Source organism: Cajanus cajan, chromosome 5, assembly GCF_000230855.2.
Source record: "Cajanus cajan strain Asha chromosome 5, NIPB_CcT2T_4, whole genome shotgun sequence".
In the NCBI taxonomy this organism is placed as follows: domain Eukaryota; kingdom Viridiplantae; phylum Streptophyta; class Magnoliopsida; order Fabales; family Fabaceae; genus Cajanus; species Cajanus cajan.
Window position 1 is genome coordinate 58,878,592 of NC_138521.1, and position 17,408 is coordinate 58,895,999.

General features: G+C 32.1%; 3 protein-coding genes across 5 annotated transcripts; 1 reads left to right on the top strand and 2 right to left on the bottom strand.

The window, feature by feature from the left end:
- Positions 1–3,011: 3,011 nt before the first annotated feature.
- LOC109789028 (uncharacterized) lies at positions 3,012–3,862 on the bottom strand. The gene is made up of 3 exons (XM_020347893.3): positions 3,677–3,862; positions 3,514–3,602; positions 3,012–3,327 (listed from the first exon to the last, which is right to left on the bottom strand). Exons 1-3 carry the CDS (start codon positions 3,701–3,703, stop codon positions 3,174–3,176), a joined length of 270 nt encoding a protein of 89 aa, XP_020203482.1. The 5' UTR covers positions 3,704–3,862; the 3' UTR covers positions 3,012–3,173.
- A 2,451-nt stretch (positions 3,863–6,313) lies between these two features.
- Positions 6,314–9,649, bottom strand: LOC109789020 (serine/arginine-rich splicing factor). Its single transcript, XM_020347883.3, has 6 exons — positions 9,009–9,649; positions 8,292–8,343; positions 7,723–7,806; positions 7,424–7,488; positions 7,167–7,322; positions 6,314–7,086 (listed from the first exon to the last, which is right to left on the bottom strand). Exons 1-6 carry the CDS (start codon positions 9,549–9,551, stop codon positions 7,036–7,038), a joined length of 951 nt encoding a protein of 316 aa, XP_020203472.2. The 5' UTR covers positions 9,552–9,649; the 3' UTR covers positions 6,314–7,035.
- A 5,047-nt stretch (positions 9,650–14,696) lies between these two features.
- On the top strand, positions 14,697–16,968 carry LOC109789023 (two-component response regulator ARR5). Of its 3 annotated transcripts, none has more exons than XM_020347886.3 (5): positions 14,704–14,933; positions 15,025–15,101; positions 15,192–15,269; positions 15,417–15,490; positions 16,515–16,968. In XM_020347886.3, the coding sequence occupies exons 1-5, from the start codon at positions 14,819–14,821 to the stop codon at positions 16,753–16,755; spliced, it is 585 nt and encodes a 194-aa protein (XP_020203475.1). In that variant the 5' UTR covers positions 14,704–14,818; the 3' UTR covers positions 16,756–16,968. The 3 variants fall into 3 exon arrangements, with proteins under 3 accessions (XP_020203474.1, XP_020203475.1, XP_020203476.1); XM_020347887.3 differs by having other exon boundaries at positions 14,710–14,933; positions 15,420–15,490; XM_020347885.3 differs by having other exon boundaries at positions 14,697–14,933; positions 15,025–15,269; positions 15,420–15,490.
- Positions 16,969–17,408: the final 440 nt, after the last annotated feature.

The window sequence follows — 17,408 nt, forward strand, 5'->3', positions numbered from 1 at the left end:
AAAGAGTAATTCAAAAACTTAGAATGATAGAAACTAACGAATAATATCATGCTTAATAGTCATACATACAAATTACAACATGTTTACATGACTACATATATAATTGGAAATACCATATTACTAACCTAAGTCCATTAGATTCACCTTAGAGAGAAAAAATTGATCTTAGGTTGAGAGTTTTTTGCATTCTTTCTAAGGAATTGAGTCAAAAGTGTATACTAGTTTAATGGGATAGCCAACATATAACTCCACAATAGCAAGTAAGGGTCTTTCATCAGGTTACTCGTAGTAAATGGCCTAATCCATCATAGGTCCATTTTCATCAGAAAACATGTCTACTAAAATTCCATAACAATTGTAAAATTGACACATAATTAGCAGATAATTGTACTTGGGTAATATTTTCATTATTGTTTAATACTAATCTAATTATGATTTAAATAATTTAACATAGAAATCTCGCTATACTACAAAATATATAACGTATGTTAATCGTCCTTCTCCTCTTCTCCTCGTCATCAAAGGTGGTTAACAAGTCAATATATCCTTGATTATCAACTTGTTCCCCCCGAGAAGCTGACAAGTTGATCATTATAGGATTTAATGCTTGACACAGGAATTTAGAGTTACCGAAAGATGGACATGTGTAAAATGTCAGCCAAGATGCATTGATAAACTAAGGTTTTCATCGTAGCGGAATTGGTCATTTCCATTGTGATGGCCATAGGATCATCTTGGTATAGATCCAAACCTTTAAAATCCTCATTAGTGAAGGTTATCAACAACATCTTCCAAAAAGGGATTATCTTACTGTCGTATTTACTAACTTCACTAAGCACAGGTGTTGCCTTTTCGTTGAATTGGTTGATCCACCTCCAACAAACCCACCAACAATTGTATTGATTACACCTTTAAGTTGAGAATAAAAAGTTATTTAGGATTGATCTCGTTCCCTCTTATATAGACTACCCAAGAATGGGCCCAACTTTAATATCGATAACATCTGGTGTAAAACAACCCTTAGGCTAAGTTGGGAATTTTGAAAGCAACCTCTCCAAACCTGCCCATGAAGGCTTTGAGAGATCAATCTTTTCTCTATTTGACATTGATAAGAGTCGTCAAGGTCCTAGTGTGTGACTCATCAATGGCAAACTGTGTGTTGAATTAGGAGACAAAAACTCGAAAAGAATTCACCAATTAAAAAGACGGATGAGTAAACCACCTCAAATTTGCACCCTTCAATGAGGTGGAAAACAAGCAGCACATAACATCATCACATTGGTGAGCATGTTAACTTGAAGAACATATAGGCTTACATGATCATTAGGTTCAGAGGTCCCGTCATACTTATCGAGTCCTAAATTTTCCCATCCTCTTGAAAAGGTAACTTTCATTATTTTATTTGTGAGTAGGTGCTTATGAAGTTCCTTTAGTATTGTGACAAAGTGGGGTGTTGACATTTCGACTTGTTGTGAAGTGTGTATTGATGTTCTGGTAGGTCACAATGTATTAGAGGGTCAAATTCCCCTAAAACGCGTTGCATGAGTTAATGGCATTCTGTAAGAAAAGGTTGAGTCCTCTAAAAAGCTTGAGGAATTCGACTTCCATGTAGGATCCAAATCCAACATCCTGGTGTTAGATTGGGATTGCTCAATTAGTTGCCACAACACGGTGTTCTATTGTCTAAGAAGAGCCATTTATTCTTCATGTCATTTTTGTTGTAACTCACTCTATGCCTTTCATTGCTATAACTTTCACTACAACTTCGTTAGCATTTGAGAGTTATTGGACATTCCATAAGACTTGCATGGCAAAGCTCCTATTCTTGCAATTGTTTCAATTATGTAGAATCCATAGGAAAAATTTGCAACAACCCCATGGTGGGCACCAAATGTTCTTGTTGGAAAATGAGTGCAAAAATTTTTCAATGGAAAGTCCTTAATCCTCGGCTTCCAAATGTCAAGTGGTTAGTACGTGCAAAAGGGACTTTGATGCCCAAGTTAGCATGTGCTCAAAAATGTATAGTATATGATACATACCCTATGAAGGTCTAATGCAAATATATTTATAGGTAAACAAATGTTACCATTGAAGGTTTGATCATTAAACATATTCAAGAACTTTTATTATTTTGTAACAATCATACATTACTTTTCATAATAATTATGGCAAAGGTACAACCTTGGTCAAGTTGTCCCCAACAATGCATCTTGTTAGTTTCAATGTCGGTAACCAAATATATGTGTTAGATTTTCAAACACTTGACATTCAGGGGCCGATATGTTATCGATCTTGAGACCTTCCTAATACAATAATTATGATTACATGAGAATTAGACAATTTTTTTATGTTTATTATGAACATGTTTATTATCAAATAGTGAATCACTAGTCATAAATCCTAATGGTAATTTAATAGACCTAAAGATTTTGACTAGAATTCAAACTCAAAACCTTTGTAAATGTTTGATTTCTAGTTAGAAACCAACAAAATCACAATCAACGAAAAAGAAAAAAAAGTTATTTCATAATTTGGTGATTTTTTTTTAATGTTCTAAACAAGTTTCCAACATAGCCTATATGCATCACAATATATATATTGTTTCCCATTAATTATTTTCAAAATTATTAAAAGTATCTCTACACATAATTTGTTATGTACATCATGCAACCATATGCATTAATTTATTAGTACATGCATTAATACATTAGTACGTAATTATTATTTTATCCCATAAGAACATGCTTAAGAAAGATTATAATCTTCCATTTCAACATTTTTTTTAGGAAAGTTGCTTAAAAAAAAGTGTGTGCAACATCTTAAATTTGTGAACAATTTTTTTCAGCTAATTTTATAAAGTTGAAAATTTGACTTGTTATTATTTCTCAGTTGCTTTTTTTTCTTCTTTCTTTTAAGTTAATTTACCATATAAAAATTATTATTTTTTATTCAAACATATTTAAATATCTTAAATTCTCCTTAGAACAAACTTATTTAAACAAAATATAATATCATAACAATAAAAACAATTATTTTGATTATCGAAATAATTTATTTTTTGTTGCTTACCCAAAAACAAGGTTTAGCCCATGGGTTTATTTTTTATTTAAAAACACAACAACAACAACAACAAAAAAATCGAAACAATAAAGGAGTATATCGGCTTAAACAAATTAATTGCCAGTTTTGTCAGCAAAGAAGGTGTTGATGGAGGGCATAATTTGTGGCTCTTTGTTCCTCACATACTTCCTCAGGACATGCTCTGAATACCTTTCTCCCTCAGCAGAGTTATCCAGCACTCCCGCAATTCTCTTTTCCTTCCTCACCCTTTTCATTTTCGGGGAAATACATACGTGCAAACAAAAATCAAGTCACTATACAAATACAAAACATACTCAATAGTCAATACGTTAGCAAATATTTCATAAGTTTTAATATTAAAGTTTTCGCTTCAAACATGTTTAAGTAATTAACTCTTGAACGCAAGATTATGTATCTATAGAGAGACCTGACCTGACATCAGGGTTGATGCAGATATTGCGAATCAACTGCAAACCACATATCCCAACAGCAACTCCAACAGCTGCAAACAATGGGTATACCTACAATCCATAAATTAAATAATAAGTGCTACAAAGGGATATGGAAAATGATGAAACGTCATGTGAGAACGTACCTCGGGCCTAAGCCATCGATTGGCCATGAATAGTAAAGATGCGAATGGAACAGAGAGAGAGAGCACAACACACGTTATAGAGCTTGCAATATGCAATGGACGAAGATGGGATCAATTGGTGGTAAAAGTAGACTTAGAACACCAACTTTACACGCTTAACTTTCGGCAAAAGGAAGGATGCCCAAGGGTTCGTGGTCCGCGGACATGGTATTCCGCCCATAGTTACACGCTTATATCCTGCACTTTTGTATCACTAGCAAAAATTATTTGCTCATAGATTTCATTTCACAGTATTTTTTAAATACGGCTATTAAAAGTAACGTATATATAGAGACTAACTTTTATTAAAGATACTTCGATCAATAATTCAATATATTTTAAATTTTAACAATTTAAATATTAAATTAAATTTTTTAATGCATAGATAAAGTTTATAAATTTTTAAAAAAATTTAAAATTATCTTATACATTATTTCATTAATTTAAATTGATAAATAATTATAATTTTATTATATATTAATTTGAATTTATATTACAAAATATTATCTGATTTTTATTTTTTAATTATAAATTTAATCTATACATTAAGAATTGTTAATTTAACAATTAGATTATTAAAACTCAATATATGAGTTATTGTTGAGTAGAACAACTTTACTAAGAATTATTTTTTTTTGAATAATTTGACCCCTCTTATATATATATATATATATATTTCATGTTAATATTTTCAATTTTTAATTACTCCACTCAAATATTTTCAATTGAATTTAAATATTTAATTAAAAATATTCTTATAATACCCTCATAAATAATTATTATAATAAATTTTTTCGTACACAATAACAGTAACGAAAATTACCAAGTTTAATGCATGTATCCATTACCAAATCTCCATCACTATGTGTATGCAGTCGCGTTAAATCTTGGGGCCAGCTATCCCACCTTTTGAAGTGTCTCCAACATAGCGAGGAAATTAGTCACTGCTATTGGTGATGGATACTTCAGGAACGAAAAAAAAATATCTCCACCACTATGTTCGATAGTAGTGTGATTCATTATTGGATGAAGTTGGTTACTAATTCAATATTTTAAGGCTTTATGCCTCATATGATGTTTGAGGCCGAAGGACCGTAGGTCCTCTTAAGTTCATAACTGCCGATTAATATCGTCCATATACATATGTCAATTGCCCTATTACTAATTTATTATCTAGCAAGGTGGTAAACTAAAATTCTTTGTTATGCGTGGACAAATTTAAAGAATTTGAAATTTTTAGTATTTAATATATTTTAGTTTTATTATTTTTAAAATATTTTATTTAAATAAATCGATTAAAAATTTTAAAATTTTAAATTTTTAGTTTGAATACGATAATTTAATTCTATTCATAAGATTGATTTTAAAAATATATTCATATGTCAAGATTTTTAAATTAAATTTTGTAAAGTTAAATATTAGCCAATTTAAAAATATTTAATAATTTTAAAAACTAATATTAAATAATTTTTAATAATTTTAAAAATATTTTTGAATATTTTTGAAAATCATAAATGATTAAAGTTTGTTGGTTTAGTCATTTCTTGAAAATAATTGCATATATTTTTTAGAAGTTACCATAATATTATATTATTACCATATAGATTAATATTATATAATATATGTTGTTATATATTTTATAAATTAATATTTAGTACTATATATGTTATATTATTATATATTATTATTATTATTATTATTATTATTTTTGTATAATATAATACGAGAATGAAGAGGGGAAAAATCTTAGCCTATTATATTTTTCCCAAACCTAACCCACCCTATAAAAAAAAACACCAAACAACAATGATAAGACAATCAATAAATCATGTTAGCACAATAAATAATGAATTTTAACATAATTCGACTATCCTATCTTTGACCACCAAATGAAACAAAGAACTAGAGATGTGTGACACAGAAAATACTAACTAATCCTCGCCATCCAAAATTTGCACATACGTCACAGCCTTATTTTTTATACAATCCATCTTTCTCTTCCTAAACCATCTACGGGCTTATAGCCCTTCCAAATACTCATGTACCTTCAAGATTTCTCATATGTTAAGTGGCCAATTTCCAGTTTTCAACTCGAGTTAGATCACTTAATTTTGAAAACAATTTTAATAAGAAAAACCCAGATTTCAACACGCGCACATGTATATAAATATTAAACAAATATATAAATACCGTGTACGGAGTTATATGCAAAACGTTCATTGAACCAGCTATTCTGCTAAATGATAAACTAAAAAAACATTATAACAAGACTAGCCCACTGCACCCCATCACATATATCATTCAATACATGATTAACCAAAAGCACTTACCTAAAAGTTTAGATATTTACTTCTTTTCTTGTATGTTCAATAAAATTTGTATTGCTTACTTGCTCTGATATAAAGAGAGACACTTTGAAAGGAAGCAAATAATTCTTGACATAAATGTACTAGCGTTACGGTATAGGCCCACATCACAGGATAAGGATTCACCACTGCAGTAAAACCAAAATATAACAGTGAAATGAAATTCTATAAAGAGAATTGTTTCTAATACGGATAACGGGGAAAAAACTCCTGCTAACTCACAATATTTAACTACACACGAACCCTTCTCCAAAGATTTCACGCATTGGTACGGATAATACTTAATACACATCCCATAAAGTCACATCATCTCGCATCTATGTAAGGAAACGGAATTAAAAATGTGAAAAAAAAATGAGCTGAGATCAACTAACTATAATCAGATGGTGAAAACTATTCAGCGGAAAAATGTTAGGAACACTCTTTTAAACACACTTTCATTGGTTGAAATTTATTGAAAATACAAAATTTGATGAGTCTCATTCTTATTTAATGATTCTCTCTTGATTTTGTAATTTTCAATAATTTCTAATCAATAAAAGTGAATATGTTAAGAGGAATATGATAGTGAACATGTTACTAGCACTCCTCCGCACATCAGAGGTGACATGTCTCTGTATTAACATTATTCTATTAGCCAGCTTTCCCTCTAAATATTTGACGACGAAACTGACATTACACAGAAGACAAATGGCGTTTCACACTTTCACACATCCCACTTCTGAAATGATAAACAGTAACACAGCCTACCTCACTAGTTATATAGGCTTGAAAATAATAGTATTTCAGCAGAGGAAACGGATACCGGCTGTATACATGGTTAAAGCCCATCTCACACCATAATAGAAACCAAGCAAATTTGCACCTTAATTCCAGCTGCAAAATTGAATTACATGCGACATTTGTCCAGCTTTTCATCCTCGGTAATTCAGCATCAACTTTAAGGTGAAAATTCTAAGCCTGACGAACCCGATCACGCCAAGACCCTTTTTGCTTGGCCAGCACCTGAAACCAAAATATAATGAAGTTACTTGAATTATCTTATATAATTACCCATGTGCACTGTGGCATACAAAATTGCTTACTGTTTCACTTAAGAGGCTTGTAACCAGTTCTTTTTTATCCACGTCCTTCTCGTTCTCCTTTTCAGGCTCATTGTCTGTACTGATGGGAGGTGGATGTGCTGTAGCACCAAACATAGCTTCCTCGTGAGCAGCTTGTATTTGTTCCTCCCTTTTTGCCTACATAACAATAAGAGATTCAGTCTTCCAAACATAAATTCGACATGTACATCAAGAAGGAATGAAATTTATTATTTGAGCATGAAAGATGAGGAAGATACCTCAACTGCAGAAAATCTGAAACTGTGGCCAATGTGCTTGACTAAAGATGCATCATCTTCAGCAACTGCAGATGGGGGGCGTGTACAATCAGTTATATTAAGTTCAACCCAAATCCATCACTATTTAGTACTTACTGTCAATTACAAGCAAATATAGCTGGAAAGACCATCATCAACGATTGGAAAAGTATAAAATGAAAGAAAACATAATTTTTTTGACAAGCATATAATTATGGTACTTATTACTCAATATTGAGAAAGCTGTTACTTAGATAACAATATTAAGAAACAAGTCTGACCTTCAACTTCTTCATCATCGAGAGGGGCATCCTTGTTAAACTCAAATCGCTCCCAGCCCACACCCTTTTCTAAATCCTGTGAAGCTGCATTTTAAAGTAATAAGGTATCTGAGTAAGGAAATTAATACCAAATGGATAAAACATTTCATTTGGTAAGGTAAAAAGAAAATATTTATAATTATATCAACACTCAAAGTATGAAATATTAAAAATTTGGTTGGTAATACCTAGCCTCGTTCATATATATCACTAAATAGTAGCAACCTAAACCAGTTTCTAATATCAAATGATAATATACTAGAAGAAGACCAAGAATGCAACATTAAGTATTTTAAACTAGTTCACTACAGAAAATATTAAAGTTTACCCTGAAGATTAACATGACAATTTCTTGAAAATCAATTTTAAACTAGTTCACTGCAGAAAATATTTTCAGAACATTGAGTATCAGTGCTATTGAGATCAGTGTTACATTACAAACAATAAGAAAGTAATTTATTTCAATAAATATAGCCAAAATGTAATTTTGAAGAATGAACAAGTTCTGCCCTGAAGATCTATTGCCTTACCAGTTTCAGAAAGCTGAAGCTTCATCTTGGCTTTAACTCTTTCTGCAGATGACTGTAGACAATAGCAACAACAAAACTCCATCATGACACTTGAAACTTAGGGTAAATTTTAAACTTTTAAATTAAGAAAGTTATATAATGTTTCTTTAACAAAAGATTGGGACATCAAGTATAGGTTAATCTTTGGGGCCATCTGAGAATCGACTATTCTCCCCAATTAGGGGGCAACCCCTCTCTAGCTTAGAGATTCGATCCTCATCCTCCAGGGATTTCTGTTTATTTTCTTGAGGACTGACCTCAATTATTTCTTTTATTATAAAATGTTATTAACTTAGAAAATTCATTAGAAATTATAGTTTTACTCTTCCTTTTCCTTCCCTTCCAAATTCCTTGAGATTAAAGTCTCAAAGTTAAGATCCTATAGTAGGATTTCAACTTTGAAGACACTACTACGTGCAAGATGCATCGTTAAGACAATTAGCTTGGCATGGCATAATGATTCAAATTGAAATATAAAAACAAAAGTATCGCGCAAGGTGAGTCCTGTATTGAGCATACAGCTTCAACAGAAATCATTATGTTTCAGCTTATTCCTCTAAACCAGCCACGCAGCAACTAGCCCTACGTATGCCATAGCATCTAAACATCAAATATATCCACCAATCCAATTCATGCAAATAAAACAAAAAAGTAATGAAACTAAATAGTTGAACTTACCATACGGTCATAACCTTGAATTAGCTTAGAATAATCAACTCCATTCCGAGAATCCCTCCCTTTCCTCGTTTCACTCTCTTTCCCTCTGTCACTGGCTTCCTTCTCCGACCTGCGGTGTTTTCGAGGAGAAACGCTTCTACTCCTCCTTCTCCCTCTTTCCCTATCCGAATCTCTATCCCTATACCTCTGTCTCTCTCTACTCCTGCTCCGCCTCCGCGATTCCCTGTGCCTCTCTCTGCTCCTACTTCGTCTTCTACTTTTGTCTCTGCTCGAAACCCTAGACTCGGAAGAGGGCTTTTTCTTGAGCTTGTCGTGAACGGATTGGACCTGCACTTGCTTCTCCGACTCCGAAGGGGTGGCGGAGGAAGAGGCTTTGACGAATTTGGAGAGGAACGTAGAGGAGGAGGCGAGGGCCGAGCCGGGCTTCGGAACGTCGTCGTTTGAAGCGGAGGCGGAAAAGCCAAGACCTTGTTTGAACCTCGCCGCTCCCTCGCCCTTGCGGGTGAGTTCCTCGTAGTATGCTGCGGCCTTTTCTTCTTCCATGTCTACTCTCTACTCTTCATTTTTCATTCTGCATGCATTTCAGTTCCAAACACAACGTAATGTAACTACCACCTTCACTCTGGAAAAACAACGCAGATAGAATCAGACTAGAGAATTTGATGGGATACTGGGTATTGGGCCCCAGCCCATCCAGGCCCAACATAGATTAAGGACACTTCAAATAAAAAATTATATAATTGATTATAGTGTACAACATAATGGATTATATTCTACTTTTCATTGCGCTTCCCCTTGTTTTTGCGTGATAAAAAATTATATCAAAACTTACTATTATTTTATCACAATTCTACATACTTTCATCACACTAAATGAGAGTAGACAACCACTTTCCTCCTTCGTTTTACAAATTTCCTGTATTTAGTGCATACTAAATGTCCAATGAAATAATTCCTCAACAAAAACTCGTATAATCTAAATTAATACCGTGTTTAGTTGCCACGATAAAAGTGAGAAGAAATAGAGAAAAAATGTGAAAAGAGAAGTAAAGAGAAGTAAAGAATAAATAAAGTAAAAATTAAAATTATTTGGTAGAAGAAAAATAGAAGTGAATTAAATAAATAAGTTAAAAAGATGTTATATATTAGTTTATAAAAATATTTGTTTACTTAAATCGCTTATTTCATTTTTTTTTAATTTTGGATCTACATAATTGATTATGATGAATGCATAATCGATTATTTAAACAAGTTAAGTCGTTTAGAGGAATGAAGAGTAGGCCTCAACACGAGGCAGGTTCAGACGGATTCGGATAAAAAAATATTTAGCTCAATTCAAACCAATTCAAAAAAAAAAACCCATTTTCAACCGTAACAATGATTCGGGTTTATCGGGTTCTGATTTTCGGGTCTCGAATTAACTGGATTGGATTAGTTGGATTAGGCCATAACCCGAACTCACAACACGAAACAAACAACCCCCATTTGAGCTCAACACCCACGGCAAATGAATCAATCATTACCCACAACGAAAAATCCAATCTTGGACGAAAAACACAAAACTTCACTTCATCCAACAACACCCCACAATCTCTAAGTTGTCCACTGATAATGTCTGATCAAACATTAAAGGGGAAAAAATGTCATTGTCGGAACCGTTGCGTTAATGTAAGATGGGCATTACATTGCCCATTTGCGAATATTAAGGAATTTGTTAAAAGGGAAAAAAAGTTTGGAAATTGTGGAAAACGATTGAGACCCATTTGTGAGAAGAGAAATATGGAGTACCTGGGAATGCATTAGATTGTGGAGAATCGGAGATGATGGCACAGTGTGGAAAACATGGATTATAGTAGTGGTAGGGTTTCTAGTTTCTACTGGTGTGAGGGGAGAGTTTTGCGGCGCTTAGGTTTCTACTTTCTAACTTCTACTCCAGCGGTCACGGTACTAGCTAATAAGTAATAATATATCTTTTAAATTTTAATTATTATGTGTCGGTCGGGTATAGATACCGGCGGGTTCAAATATTTTAACCCGAACCCGACCAACAAAACCCATATTAAACCAAGTCAAATAACCCGTAAATTTAAAAATTCCAAAAAAAAAAATTTGAACTAAAATATAGACTACGAAAAACTTCGATTTTGAGCTGTTCGAAACTTTCTACTCACGCCTAATAAAAAGCATCACATGATCAATTATGATACATTTATAATGAATTATAATTATTCATAATATGATTTTTTTATATTTAAAATGTAGTTGTCATAATTATTTATCTAATTGTAATAATCAATTATAATTATTCACAATTTACATCTCAATATCTATGAAACACATTATTTAATTTCTATAATTAATTATGATTGTTCACAATTGACATTTCAACACTTCTAGAATATATTTTTTGACTTTAATAATCAATTATATAATTATCATAATTGATTATGGTTGTTCATAATCGTGTAACAACCCTCGCTAAAGAACAATATAATACTTGTATCATATAAAAATACAAAAAAAAAAAATTAAAATGGTAAATGTCCACAAATCCTTTCATTTCAAAGACGAAGGTACCTTCTATTTCCTGCACTTCAATCTCCCCAAACAAAACACAAAGTTCATAATCTTCACAATATTTTACAAATCTACTTGGCCCCTGCCCCCACCTCCACTGAAATCGTTGTTGCCAAACGGGCTGGAAAACATTCACAGTCAATAAGATCAGATTCTGTGTCGAGATTTGGGAGTTGGGAGTAATATTTGTATTCGATTTTTTTCTCGTGTGATAGATTTTCACGAGGTTAAGATAATGTCCCTTTCCATGATTTTAAGTTTTTAATTAGGACCGCACACACCGTGATTGAATCGTACTTTCAAAATAAAATAAAAACACACTTCAAATCTATTTTAGCCTCGGTTGGATGCTATCATGTTTATGAAATATTTTAATTAATCCAAACTAAGTCAAATAAATACAATCAGATAGTATTTTTTATGATAATAAAATTGCATAACGAAATTTCAAAGATTAAGGAGTTAATATATATTCTACTTAATAAAATCCATGTGGGATTTACTAGGTGATATTTTGAATGATGTCTTTATTATATTATTGTGAATCTATGATCTAACAAACCCAACAGTAAAATCTTAACCTTATTTGACGTAATTAAAAAAGTATGATACTAATGGATACAATCTTAAAAAAATAAGAGCATAAAAAAAACTTGAGAGTGATTTGATACTTAAAAATGTTGGAATTGGATGGTGAGAAATATAAAAATTGAAATATAGGTTGGTACTTTAAGGGGGCAATAATAAAAATGAATGGTGAATGGAGCGTGAAAAGGGGGGCCAAAGGGGAAAGAAATGTGATTAGTGATAATTGAATGAAGATTGTGGGTTGACGTAAAGAGTGTGGGGCCCACCGTATAATCTTTAAGATATGATCGTCTTAACTGTACGGTCCAACAACCGGCGAAAACCTTCCGCCGCCTTCTTATTCTTAACCTCTACACACAAATACATCACGCTCACTTCCTCACTCTTTCCAAACAAATAAACAATATTCACCGCTATCTTATTATCTTATAAATATAAAATATATATATATATATATATATATATATATACTTAAATAAAAAGTTTTATTTTATTTTCTTAAGTAAAAGTAAAATAAAAAATTGATGTTGTTTGATAATAATACTAGAGAAATAGAAGATATTTGAATGAAGGATTGATTTTTTTTTTATTGATTTATATAGATTAATTAAATAAGTTAAATTGATTTTATAAATTAGTTTAAAAAATTCCTTTATTGGTATTCACGTGATAGATACGAACGAGAGGATAAATGTGTAAAATAAAAGCATAATACCTCCAAAATTTGTCATGTTCTCATTATCACAAAAAATTGGTGATCCCCCAATTTCAACTTTTTATTATTAAACTCACTCTAATAGTTAACAAATATTATATTTGAGATTTTAACATCAAACTTATTTTCTTATAGTATATTATGTATTTAAAATTATAACTTAAAATTGTTAACTAAACTAAATAATTTTGTATCAGTTTAAGCGATAAATTCTTATTTCACTTACCTACCAAACGAATAAATAAATATGTTTATTTCTTCCTGATCTTTCACCTATAAAATATAGTATAAATACTAAATACATGTATACTTTTCGTTTCTTTAATAATTACTTTTTATTAGTATTTTGAAAAAATTAAACACTGTTTTTTTTTCCCTAAAAATAAACTATATAAAACATGAATTAAAAATTTATTTTGAAATTCAGATTGCACAAGTTGTTTCAAGTCTCAATTATGCGAACGTACTGGTTATGTTTCCTATTTTTCTTATTACTTGTTTAATTCGATCTGGATTTTAATTAGTTAAGTTAATTAAATTATGACTTAGACGTTAACTAGTTTAGTTTGAATTAGGATGATCTTTTAACAGTTTAAATTTTTATTTAAAATTAAATGTATGTAAAAAACTTTATTTTTAATATTATATATTAGAGTAGTTGAGATATTTCATACCTCTTATAATTACACACAAATAAATATTAAAAATTATAAAAAGTTGTTCCAATAAGAAATAAAAAGATTTATTTTTTAAAATTTAAAGGAAATAATAATCTATTAAAAAATAAAGACGAAAAAAAGAGTGAATTATAAAATATACCCTTTTATAGGTATAGATAAATTGTAACTAAATTATACCTATAGTTTTAAATAAGAAATAAAGGTTTGTCATTCGACTGTTATAGAAATCACTATATCGTTTTCAAATTGATTGTCATTGCTTCTTTGATTTGATGTTCGAAGGATTGTGTATCGTTATGATCAATTAGTATTTAGCCAATTAAACATTATAACACACATTAATAGGCGTTTCAAACATATATGTCACTGTTGCTCAATCTTTACAAGTCATTATGATTTAATTTATTATATTGTCATCTGATATAGTATTTGAGATCTTATAAGAAAGTCTCCATGATGCAAAGAGGACCATCAAAATCTATTTTTAAAAAAATAATTAAGAAAAATTATAAAGATGTACTCAACGATCACAGTTAAGAACTTGCAAAATCTAATTTTGAAAACCTTAATTTGAATTCAATTCCTGTTTGGAACCACGGTATATACCACATAGGTACTATACAATAGATGCGAAAAGTAAAAGATATGTCCTCATGCTAACGATATCGCTTCACGAACACTAAACAAATCTAAAATTAGATTTGTTATTGAAAATTCCAGCGGTAATAGATAGAGATTGAGGTAAAGAGCGCGTGATTGATTAATGAAAAATGGTTAAACTCTTCCCCGTTTTCTGGTATGTTTCCTTAGACGCGGCTAGCTTTGAACAAGCAATGACGATGTGAAAATAAGAAAATATTGTGACATTTATCCTTTTGTTTCGAATTTCCAATCCCAATTCCCAACAGCGAAAATGAAAGGAAGAATAGAGAGAGAGGGTTGAACCAAGTCAAAACCCGCGGCAAGTGTGGCCCCAAATAAGATACATTGACCAACTTCACTATGATGAATAAATAAAATAATGAAAAGAAAAAAAACGTAATAATAAAAGTAAGATTTTGATATTGACGTGAGAAGGGACAAGTGGAGGTGCCACAATCGTTTCTCATAGATTTGCAAAGATCTCAAAGATTTGGATACTCCGAATCTTTCTATTCACTTTATTACTCTTTTCTCCTCTGAATAAAAACCACCCATTTCCCAACACTTCTCTTATCACCAACCTTTCTATTTCTATTCTCTCTATTTCTCATGGCCATCGCCGGCTCTCCTTCCGCTGCGCCTCAGCTTCACGTTCTCGCCGTCGACGATAGTCTCGTCGATCGCAAGGTCATTGAACGCTTGCTCAAGATTTCTTCATGCAAAGGTCATTCACGTTTGCGAATCCTCTGTCTTTCAATTGCTTGTTTGGGAATTGGGATCGGTTCTGAAACGTTTTCGATGGATTTTTTTTTCAGTGACGGTTGTGGAGAGTGGAACGCGTGCTCTTCAGTATTTGGGGCTTGATGGAGAGAATGATGCTCTTGGTTTTGATGTAAGCGAATTCTGCTTTTTGGGTTATGGTTTTGTTTGTATGGTGGTTGTTTGGTGCTTATGTTTTTGTTTTGGCTGGCTGTGGTTGCAGAGTGTTAAGGTTAATCTCATAATGACGGATTATTCCATGCCGGGGATGACAGGGTATGAATTACTCAAGAAAATCAAGGTGTGCAGTTAATCTTTTAAGGGTGTTAGTCTTATTATGAAATCTAGTTTTTTTTTTCCTGGTTTTGGGTTGGGTTGAAGGTTGCTATTTAAATTGTGTACAGGGAGGGAGTTGTTTTTTAATCATACTTCGCCGTGTTAATTTCAGCAGGAGTCTTCTGTGTTTAGAGAGATTCCGGTAGTGATCATGTCGTCGGAGAATGTTTTGACTCGAATTGATAGGTAAGCTCTTGGTTGACTTATGCGCCTTTTGGATCAAATGGAATTTTTGGAATATGTTGGGTTTTCCAATGAACTGTTGACAGTTTCTTAATTCTGTAACATTTACAACTTGATGGTGTTTGTTGATTGTGTCTATGAACTGACTAGGTAATGCATCAAATATCTTAGGAAAGTCGAGATCTACCGTCATATTGCATATACAATTTGATATTTCTTGTGAACGATATGCGTATTTAGACAGGATTGATGAATCCTGTTCATAAGCTGAATTCCATTGATATCCTCGTTTTTAGAGTTCAAACCTGATTCTGACTATGATAGTTACCTCTAAACATCATTTACTACCGAATCAGAAAAGGAAAAAAAAAGTGTAGATCTGAAATATTGAGCCGGCAACATGGAGGCCAGAGTGTTAAATTCAATACAAGTCTTTGGGGCATAAGCTGGCACCGTGATCTGCTCTGCCATGTTTGACACCTAACACTAATTATGCAGCAAGCCACCAACCCATATGAAATAATGAATCATAATAGGGATTAGGGAGACAAGCGTGGAAGATTTGTGTATTATTGTGGTTTGCAAATTTTAAATAGTAACCAAATTTTTTTTTATCGAAATTCCCACAATAAGTCCCTTTCCTTCGACAAAACATAGCCAAAATCCTTTACCTTAAATGGGAGGTTTTGTGCCATCAATTCGTTGATGCTCTGTTTCGTTGGCAATCATGTGTACGCGTTTTAGTTAGTGAACAGAATTGATGCGGCTTTTGGATTTCAAACGTTGGGGAGCATGTTACTCGAGTTTCCATTGTCCCCAAAATTATATGCATGTGTATTGTAATACTGAGCTTTTTTGGTGATATAAACCTATTGGTAATTTATCTAATTCAATAAAATATTACATCATACTTTACACCGAGCAATAATAAGGATCAAGGTATCAAGTTTGTGTGCTACTGCTTCTATTTGGCAACGAATATTTCTAATTATGTTTCTTAACAGTTCAGTTATATGCTAATTTGCAGATGCCTGGAGGAAGGAGCAGAGGATTTTCTATTGAAGCCAGTCAAATTGGCAGATGTAAGACGCTTAAAAGATTTCATCGTGAAAGGGAAAGTGAAGGAAGGGGAGAAAAGATCTCACAAAAGAATCCGATCAATTGATTGCAGTTCACCTCTATCTGCAACATGCTCACCAATGTCTCTTCCATGTGATCCATCAACATCATTACTCTCACCATTATCTGCAAAGAAGGCTAGATTGTGACCAGGGATTGAGTTGTGTCTCCAATTTTGCCCACACTAGTGTTCATATGACAAAAGCATGTGGTGTATTTTGCATTTGTTCAGCAATCTACTATACCTTAGGAAAGAGAGAAGCAAATGTTAGAATCGCTAATTCTTTGGTCTTTTGTTTGTGCTGATCTTGCTTATGTACAGAGATTTATCAAAATCAAAATTTGACCATCTTTTTACGTAAGCACCTTGTTCTTTCGATCTGCACTGAACCAAATAAAATTTGATTAATAATAATAATAATAAACTAGAGCATGGCATGCCACGCTCAACAGTAAAAAATTGAAAGAATTACGCAGTGCTGATAGTTGAGGGAAAGTAACAGCAAGACGATACAAGTTTTTAATATAGATGAAAACTTTTCATCAATTTTCTTCTTCCCCCCTCATTTCTCCTTTATCCTTAGGTGTTTTTAATTTTATTTTAATAAGAGTTTGATTTGTTCAGGAAAGGGGTAGTGGACTACAGGGCAAGATTTCCTTGTATTATTTTGCTGTTTTCTATTACTAGAAGGCCAAAACTTTTCAATGCCTACAAGAGAAAAGATGAGTTGAACACCTGTCCATTTTGCAAATTTTCACTAATTATTAATCGATTCTCATTAATATTTTGGAACCTACCAAA

Bases quoted from the DNA above. Each gene is read 5' to 3' on its own strand.
- LOC109789020 (XM_020347883.3), bottom strand. From the start codon at position 9,551: ATGGAAGAAGAAAAGGCCGCAGCATACTACGAGGAACTCACCCGCAAG. The intron at 7,807-8,291 runs GTAAGGCAATAG...TTTAAAATGCAG, and splicing joins GCTTCAGCTTTCTGAAACTG to CTTCACAGGATTTAGAAAAG. The intron at 7,087-7,166 runs GTAAGCAATTTT...TTTTGGTTTCAG, and splicing joins CAAGCCTCTTAAGTGAAACA to GTGCTGGCCAAGCAAAAAGG.
- LOC109789028 (XM_020347893.3), bottom strand. From the start codon at position 3,703: ATGGCCAATCGATGGCTTAGGCCCGAG. The intron at 3,603-3,676 runs GTACGTTCTCAC...TATGGATTGTAG, and splicing joins ATCGATGGCTTAGGCCCGAG to GTATACCCATTGTTTGCAGC. The intron at 3,328-3,513 runs GTCAGGTCTCTC...GAAAATGAAAAG, and splicing joins TGCATCAACCCTGATGTCAG to GGTGAGGAAGGAAAAGAGAA.
- LOC109789023 (XM_020347885.3), top strand. From the start codon at position 14,819: ATGGCCATCGCCGGCTCTCCTTCCGCTGCGCCTCAGCTTCACGTTCTC. The intron at 14,934-15,024 runs GTCATTCACGTT...TTTTTTTTTCAG, and splicing joins CAAGATTTCTTCATGCAAAG to TGACGGTTGTGGAGAGTGGA. The intron at 15,270-15,419 runs GTGTGCAGTTAA...TAATTTCAGCAG, and splicing joins AATTACTCAAGAAAATCAAG to GAGTCTTCTGTGTTTAGAGA.